This window comes from Buceros rhinoceros, unplaced genomic scaffold (genome assembly GCF_000710305.1).
Source record: "Buceros rhinoceros silvestris isolate BGI_N320 unplaced genomic scaffold, ASM71030v1 scaffold16079, whole genome shotgun sequence".
Classification (NCBI taxonomy): domain Eukaryota; kingdom Metazoa; phylum Chordata; class Aves; order Bucerotiformes; family Bucerotidae; genus Buceros; species Buceros rhinoceros.
The window spans coordinates 24,182-33,348 of NW_010431047.1; the positions used below are offsets into that span (position 1 = coordinate 24,182).

General features: G+C 39.8%; 1 protein-coding gene across 1 annotated transcript in view; it reads right to left on the bottom strand.

The window, feature by feature from the left end:
- The window catches only part of HBP1 (HMG-box transcription factor 1), a 13,416-nt gene extending 7,133 nt beyond the window's left edge, over window positions 1-6,283 (bottom strand). Inside the window, exons 1-7 of the mRNA XM_010143281.1 lie at window positions 6,096-6,283; window positions 4,772-5,006; window positions 3,731-3,863; window positions 2,974-3,085; window positions 2,729-2,841; window positions 2,259-2,415; window positions 1,571-1,715 (exon numbers count right to left, since the gene is read on the bottom strand). Of these exons, the coding sequence (XP_010141583.1) occupies window positions 1,571-1,715; window positions 2,259-2,415; window positions 2,729-2,841; window positions 2,974-3,085; window positions 3,731-3,863; window positions 4,772-5,006; window positions 6,096-6,264 (1,064 nt within the window). The 5' untranslated portion in view covers window positions 6,265-6,283. The remainder of the gene's footprint in view (window positions 1-1,570; window positions 1,716-2,258; window positions 2,416-2,728; window positions 2,842-2,973; window positions 3,086-3,730; window positions 3,864-4,771; window positions 5,007-6,095) is intronic.
- Between the last annotated feature and the right edge of the window lie 2,884 nt (window positions 6,284-9,167).

Genomic DNA, 9,167 nt, shown 5'->3' on the forward strand with positions numbered 1-9,167 from the left:
TACAAGTTAGGCCTCCAGTACTATAAACTGTTGTAATTTTTTGCTTACCAGCAACTACAACTAACCTCTATGCACTACAGGAGTTTACTTCCACAGACTATTTGTTATCATCTCCAGGTGTCTGTAGCTCAGTCTGGGAACCACAGGCTGTATTTCAGTCTGCGATACGGGGAACACCGTGTTTGTGAGGGTGCTACTTGATCATAAATCTAAACACTAGGTTACCACCACAAAATAAACATAAGATGTTTCTATAAAACATGAAAGACTTTTCTCACCCACTGCCCTATGTGGCCACAGTTGCATCATTTACAGCAAAAGTAAGGGCTCTGAAGAGCTTTTTTTCCCCAAGGCAAAGTAGAACTACTAGCAAGAGAACGCTGTGAGTGGTAGTCCAGGCCCCATGTGCAAAGGCAGCTCCTTTCTGTGGCACCAAACCAAAACAAGGGCGGACCCTGAGGGCTGCCTCCCAAATCCCTCAGAAAAGTAAAAAGCAACAAAGAAGCTGACAACCTTGCGGGCAAGTTCACAAGATAATGAGAAAGGACCTCTCTGTTCTACAAACAGTCCAGCACCTCCCTACTCCTAATCTCCTTCACATAACACAGCAACACAATTTTGTTTTGTTGTTTAATTCTTCTGTCCTGTTAACCACAGCCGCTGCCACACAATCCTCTCTCAGTGATTTACTCCCTTCTGCCCAGAGACAAGGAATTTAAAGTGTCCAGGCAGCGTTCAGCTCATCTGCGGGATGAGTAATGAGCCTCAAGTCCAACTTCTTCAGTGAGATGTAAAAACAATGATTCTAACTGCTCGCTACGTATGCGGCTCAGAGTAAGAGTTAGAACAAGGAAAAAACCCAGGCAGCAAATGAGTGCAGAGAAGCACTTTGACCTCATTCTCTATGCCAAGTTGAAATCATACAAGAGCTCCCAGGGCTTGAACTGCAATCCAAATTTTAAATTTTATTTTTCTATTGTAAAAAACCCAAAAGGCAACTGGACTAAAACCAGATGCTAAAAAAGAGCTAACATCATAGGAGAAGATCGATGCTACTAAACCTAGGAATCTCCGAATAGTATGGAAAAATCTTTCTGACTAATAACTTCCTTAGAATAGTTTACATTGGACAGGACCTATGAAGGTTGTCTGGTTGAACCTCTTGCTCAAAACAAGGCAAACCTCGAAGTTAATAAAAGAAGTACAAGTTAATAGCTGGCAGACATGCTCTTGCGGGGAAACTGGACTAGGTTTTTCAAACATAAGTAAGTCACATTACCTGAAGAATTTCTGAAGAAAATATGTGCATTTTTACTGCTTTAGCTAATCTGGCTTAAATTATCATAAAAAGGGCTGAAAAGTCACTTCACTTCAAGGCATTACTTTGCAGTTTAGCAGAGCACATAATTACACAGCTTTCCTACTACTCAGTCCTCATCTTACCCTCTCGTTTATCTTGCATTACCAAAAGTCTTCTCTCTGCTCTACATCATGCTTCAAATTCTTTTAGACTTAAGGTGCCTACTCATTCAATACAAGAACCACTGAAGCCACTTTATCCAAAAATTACCTTTTAAATGTATCAAAAACACCTGAATCATCAAAGTTAATGGCATCAGGGTGTCCAGGAGGTAGACACAGATCTCCAAGATGCATTTCACAGCATGGAATGCCATGCTGTACCACAGTCAAGCTTGGATAAAAAGATGACCAACCTGAAGTGGTAAAGAGTTAAATTAGACAAATGGCCAGACAATCTCTCTAGTTCTTAATCGGAGCAATCCTAGATCTCTAAATTACATCATTTTATAAAAATGGTTTTTTCACCCAAAAGAAAAATCAGAAACACTTAACTCAAGGAATTCATACTGCAAATAGCGTAATTTTATCTCAAGTAAAATCTGATTCTAGCAAAAAAAAGTAATCAAAACTGGAAACTTTTATCAGAAGTTCCATGTTTGGTCAACACGAAAAGCCTCCCTTATTTGTAACTTTCCTTTCTCCCCACAATGTTTCTGCTTTCCTGAGCTACGTTTACATACTTGATCAAATCTTTCCATGAGAGACAAACAGTATTTCTGTAGCTTTATAGCTTTACAGTTTCGTTTGTCCAAATTCTGCATTTCTTTACAAAGATAGGAAATTGACTCTACAACAGTGTTATCAATTTCTTGAGCAATATGGGATGCCAACAAAATCTGCAATCACTTCTAAGAATATTTTAATAGAGTATCAAGCGTACTTGTAGTATGTCATACCTTTATTTTTAACATAAAAGGGATGATCGAGTCTGCATTCTACTGTAAGCAAGCCATCTTCCACTGTGCCAGGATCAAAAGTCAGCTTCAGCACTGACTCACCGAAGGAAACACTTTCTTCATGGGAAATCAACTTCAATCCATCGGAACCATATCCCTGTAAACGTATGTATAGTTAAAGCTTTCCCCCAGGAAAAGCATGTACTTGTGTATACTACAGGTGTATATTAATCATCTCACATTAAAAAATTACCAACATTCCAAGTGCTCTCATTAGAAATTAACAAAACCAATGTAACATTCAAAACATACCTAAATGAACTCAGTTCAATTGCTTCACAGCAAGATACTCTAACAGGACAGTGATCAGCTCTAGGATAAAGCTGTCTGCCTGAGACGGCAACTACAGGCACAGGGGTAATGTAATAACTAAGTATTTGCTGCGGGTATTGAAATGAACTAACAGCTACCTTGTAACGACTCACTGGGGTACTTTCCTCTTTATCACAGCTTTCGGATCTTGCAAAATCTTCAACATCCTGCCATTCTTTATTGCGTCCTTTATGAAAGCACAAACGAGAGCCTAATAGATTTATTTCAAGAAAGAAAAAAGATAAAGAGTAGTGTTATGTAAAAAAAAGTCTGCATTACAAAAAAAAAAAACCACAAAGACAAGAAAAAACAAATACTTTTTTGATAATACATGTTATTTTACCTTTTAGAAAACAATGCCAAACAGTTGAGGGCCAGGAATGGCACCATCCTAAATCATCATCATCTGAAAGTGATGACATGCAGAAAATGCCAGATTCTGATTCACTATTTGCCTATTAAAAAAAGCAAAATGGTGTTGATATTTGACTGCAGAACATTTTAAGGCTGGTCTTATATGTCTTTAGACACATTCTCTAAATTTGCATCTGTATCATCATTTTGTCTTAAATAGTAGTAAGAATGTAACATGAGGGCAGGGATTCAAAGAATGCAGTAAATGTGAATGGAGTATTTTCGTCCCGGTCTTGAAAGGTGCCGTCCTGTCATTTTTGGGTGTCATTCTCTGTGATTCATTTCACGCCTGTGGGTCATCTGTGCTTAGGTACAAGCATTTTACAAGCTAGCATTCCTTCGTCATCCACAGAACCACTCAAAGCACAGGTTACTCTATGGCCAAATTACTGGAAAGCTGCAGGGCCAAGCTGGTTCTAGATAAATCCCTGGGACTGCAAGAGCAGCAGAGCTTCCTCAGAATGTGATCTCTTCACGAAAGCGTGGACTCTGTGATGTAGCACTACGAGCCTACTTATACTAGCAGGCTTGTAAAAGAAAAAGAAAAGTAACAGAAAATCTAGCTTAAATACAAATGGTATTAGAACTAAACATACAGTTTGTTTAAACTAGTTTCTCTTTTCACAAAGCTTAACCCATTACTCATGCATATTTCTTTACTTTAGAAATGTTTCGGAACAACTTACCCGTTCATGAGTGACAGGTGTTTCATCCAATTCGTTCTTGGAGAAGTTAGGATCATTCTTTGAGGACCCTGGTGGAGGACGCGCATAGGAATGTAAACTTTTGCTTGTCGCTATTATGTGAACAGGAGATGATCTACAATAGAGAAAAGTATTTTAAAATATCTCAGATAAAGACAACACAAGACCTAGCTGCCATTTCTCTAAAATGCTTTTATTTAACAAACACTTCTGTTTGCATGAGCTGGATGACGATTAAACTTCCCACACACCAATGCTCAGACAGGGTGATTAAAAGGTGCAAGCTGAGGCAAAGGGAGTATTTAGCATAACTCCTGCATAGCTTCTATACACCACCCGAACAACAGTACTGCCTCCACATCGGCACCTCTCTGTCACAAGGCTGAAGTTTCTACAAGTATCTTGAAGTGAATACCCCCATTCTGGAAGTACACAAAGGTATCTCCTCTGTCCTATGATTAAATCCCAGCTGCTTGACTGAAGTACTGCATTTCAGTTTCTTACTCTATATCTAAGATCGAAGCAGCACAATAAAAGGTGAAGCCCAGAAACTTCTAAGAACCCACACTACTTCTCACAGCCTTATGGAATTTAGAGATCACAAATCTGAAACAGTATCAATAAAAAATACATTGCATTAGATTCCCAATTAGCTCTTTAAAAAAAAATTTCTGAAGTCAGTGTACTAGTAAATACGAAGAATTTAATGTAAGAATTTTTTTTTCTTTTTTTTTTCATTTTTTCATCTGCTGCTTCACATGAGGAAATGCCCATGATCTCTGAGCCTTCTATGGTTAGGCAATGTCCTTACACCATCCTACCTCACTTGTGGCTGGCAATTAAGCAGCTTTTGCATCAGACTCTGAAACGAGTCCTGTGCAATCTTCCACAGAAAAATAAAGTTACTGTATAGAGAGATCAAAAACAGGGCTCCAGTTCAAAGCCAGAGGGTGTAAAGAGTGAGGGAAATGTTTCTGGAGATGTAATATCACAAAAGTTCAAAACTGAAATGAATGTCCATACCTGTTATAAAAAGAGCACTGCATCAAAGGACTCTGTGGACTTGTGGCTATATTTGCTAATTCTGTCAACCAGTTCACCCCATTCTCGCAGGAATAAGTACTTTCTGTGTTGCTGTCTGAGGTATGTTGGTTCCACGAAGGCCTTGAACATTCCTGATGTGAAACATCAGCACCAAGCTGAAAAAGTGTAGGTGGGGTAGAATCCGTCTGCACAGCCTGTAGTTCAGGAAGATCATCTACAAACAAATGCAGAAATTATCGTAATTATACCCATCAGCAAGTCCTACTCGACACCACATCTTGCAAATAAAAATCAAGAAGGAACCACAATGAAGTAACTACATTTATTTTCTCACATCTCAATGACCAACATTTCACAAACCCTATCCATAATGCTGGAGAAACAGCCACAGAACTCTAGTCTATTATACATTCATATAAGCAATTTAAGTGAAACATTAAGTAACCAGCAGTTCTGTTTCACAGTTTTTACAAGACTGACTAGTTACACAGAACTGTACTGCAGAACTATGCAGAAGTAGCAAGGTGCCTCACTGGAATACTAATACATTCAACACAAGGCAACTAAATCTGTCCCAGCAGGTGTGACACTAAAAATTATCAACAGGGGCTCTACGAGGTAAAAGTTTTCCATGTTTCCACTAGGTAACTAGAATTAAGTAACTCAGAAGTCATGAAAGCTGGAAACAGATCTTGTAGGGTTCAACTGCTATCGATAATCCACACATTTCGCATCACATGGAATAGCAGAAAAGAGCCCAGCTTGTTAACAAAAGTCTTGTGTCACATGCTCTCATGTACCTAAGTATCGTTATTCTTACTCACTCCATGACTTCCATTAAACGTGTTAGTACCTCACTGATTATATCAGTACTTTCTGATGTACGTGGTATTTTTCTCCACTATATGTAAGAACTGCAGTTAAATGTTACTCTAGCCCAGAATCTCTATTTTGTAGACGATACAAGCAGCATAATTTCCCCTCAGGGGGAGCTCTTGAGCTTCCTGTTGTTCTAGTGCCAAAAAAAAAAAGTTCCTCTGGAGATCAGGAGCAGAAATTTGTAGCTCTGAGTTCAAGAACACATTTAAGTCATCAGGCCAGTGTGTCAGAACTGGAAACGGGTTAAAGGGAAGTGACTGCAAAGTAAAACCTTCAGATGTCACAAACAATTGTCACATCCCCTGCCCTACTTAAGTTAAAAAAAAAGATAATCAATCTTATTTAGCTGGTTTCCAGTAATTCTACTATAGAAAAATGACAACAAACTTCAGAATCTGGCTTCCGAGACAGTCATGTTATTTACCAAGTTCCATGTGTTCATCACAGGATGCATATCCAGGAGAGGAGGGCAGGTTTTCATTACACTTCAGCAACTCCAGTGACTCATTCATCCCTGAAGTTCTCTTGTCCACTACCAGGAGGAGTTTCTGAACTGCATTAGGCATTTGATTTGTCTTCACTTCCCACACCATGTTAGGATGCTCCAAAGTATCTGACTTTAAAGAGACAGAGGTTAAAAATTTGCATACATATAAAATGTTTCAAGTTGCATCTGACAGGGTACTTCGTTACCAGAACCACAAATCCTCCATACAGTTTAGCTTGAAAGGGACCTCTAGAGATGACAGGTACAACACCTGCAGAAAGCAGAGCCAACTCTGGAGTCAGATGAGGCTGCCTGGGGTCCTGGACACTTGAGTTTCTATAGCATCTTGGAGGAAGGAGATTCCCTGACATTCCTCAGGAACCTGTTCCAGTGACCACTTGACCACTCCTGCTGTAACGAAGCTGTTCTGTAGACACAGTTTGACCTTCCCTTGCCACAGTCTGTCCCCCCATTGCCTCCCAGGAGTCTGGCTCATCATCTCAAACACCACTGAAGCCAAGGTAAACAACATTCACTTGGTACTGAGACACGAGTCCTGTCCTGTCACAGAACGCAATCAGACGGGTCAGGCAAGATCTGCCTTTGTTTAATCCATCCTGGCTATTCCCAGTCACCTTCTCACCCTGTAAGAGCCAGAGCACAGCAGTCAGGAGGATCTGCTCCGCAATCTTCCTAAGGGCTAAGGTTAGGCGGAGCAGCCTGCCGTTTCCCCACATCCTCCTTCCTGAAGCCAAGTGTGACATTTTCTTTTTCCCAGTTACTGGGAGCCCTCCCACCATCCAATCTAACACCGTCTGGAGTCCGTCCTCACGATGACACTGGCCAGCTCCCCCTGATGTACCCCATGTATCCCACCCAGGCTCAAAGAACTGGCCTGCCCCTAACTTGCTCTTCCTCTACCACTGACAAAGAGCCTTGCCCTGCTGATAGGTGTTGCTAGGCCCAGGGCCTCAAGCAACCGGAAACAGGCCTCACAAATAACGACCAAAGCAAAGATGTTGTCCTCCCTCTTTTGACATTAGGTCTCCTAAGCCACTTAGCATCAGGCCCATGTTTCCCCCACCACTGGTGTAACCGCAGAGGCCTTTTTCACTGCCCTTCACATCCCTCGCCATCTCCACTCCAGGTATAGTCTCACACACATCTGACTGCTAACATCCTTAACTGTGTTGTAAATGGAAAGAAAAAGAAGCCTCTACTAGCAGATTTCACTGCAGTTTCATTTCCCCAGATCCCAGTAAAAGAAATATTTAAAATCATCTTCAGCAGTCAAGAGAGCTGTGTGATTATTCTACACAGCCACAGCCTTTAAAAGCTGGAAACAAGATTATCCACTCTTTAGTAATTTGATTATCTACTGTTCTTTCCAGATGATGATGAATTAAAGCTACCATAACACAATTACTTTGTACATTCATGAAGTATCACGAAAAAGTAATCATGAGTCCCTCACAGAAGAGCAGAAAACAGAGCTTAGCAAGAAAGAAAATCTGGAAAGTACACCACGTCCACCAAGAGAGCTATCACGAACCACAACAGAGAAATGCAAATAGCTAAAACCAGTCTAATATTATCCTATGAAACAGTAAGACTCATCCTAAAGCTTCTCTTTGTGTAACGCAGAAAAAGCCATCTGACGACAATTCTGAAAAAAACCCAGCTTTACTTTAACAGTTGAAGCGTATTTTGTGTATAGACAACATTAACATTATGCCAAGTTTTACACATTCTATGAATGTTTCACTTGTTTTGCAGCTCGTCCTGTAAAAAATATAGTTCAGACATAAACCTCTGAATCACATACCAGCTCTACCAGAAGCAGCCTAACCTAAGCAGTCTTTTTTTTTTTACCAGAAAATTTCTAACCTTCTCATATCCTAATAGTTCAAATGCGAGCAAAACTGATATAAACTTGCATTCAAACACAGAGATGTTCGTTTCTACTCAAACGGCACTACTGCAAAAGCTACAACAGGATAATTCTGATTTCAAGGAGGCAGGGAAGGAAGGTAAGAGAATGAGAACACACAATCAAATAAACTCTCAGTTACGTGTACTTCACCTGTACGAAGCATCTTTAATGCAAACTATTCATCCATCAGCCACGAGGGACAGTCAAATTACAGAACATCACAGGAGCAGAAAGCTCAGTCATTCCTGCACAGAAAATCCAGACCTCAGCAGCACAGGTCAGGACCTTGATGATTATCTCCAAGTAATCAACTCTGAAAAGCCACTCCTTGTTTTTCTGGATCACCTACGTCTTTCCTTCTCCTCTTGTTTTGTTTTTCCCTCTATTTTTTCTCTCTTCCTTTCCCATTTTCCTGCCAAAATGAACAAACTAACTCATTCTGGGAACGTTACCTTCTCCTTCCTTCCTGCCAGCTGCCAAGATTTCACGGTACCTGTCCTGGTATCCCTATACACTGAAGGTCAGAGATAAGGTACAGACGCAACATGCTACTCTGACAAGAAATACTCGTTTGAGAAATGAATTGTTCTTCCAAGTCACAAGAATTTTCCTAACCCAAAGCCGTGTGCAAAAGCCAAAAAAAAAAAATCCTCTAATAAATGAATTAAAAAGGAAAAAAAAGTGTCCAACTTTATTTTTCCATATTTTTTTTTATTCTACTTGATTAAAGCCTTCTTTGGGTATCACATGCTTCTCCTGTCCTCAGCCTTTCAATAGTTTATAACATTAAAGGGAATGGTCATTAATCAGCTTGTGAAGACTTTTTTTCTTTTAAATTCAATTTCACGTTCAAAACTTATTGCATCAGATGGTTTCCAGAAGTATGCTTCACAGGGCTGTAATTACTGCTATTTTCTTTAGAGGCTAAATGAATTTATTTATTAATTTGTGCTTTAAAATAAGTCAATTTTTTATGCTAAAACAAGTGGCAACATTAACAAAAGGCCTATTAATTAACTCATGTCTGTTTTTTGAGGGACAAAAATACAGACTGTGGCTGAGGAGGGGCTCAGCAG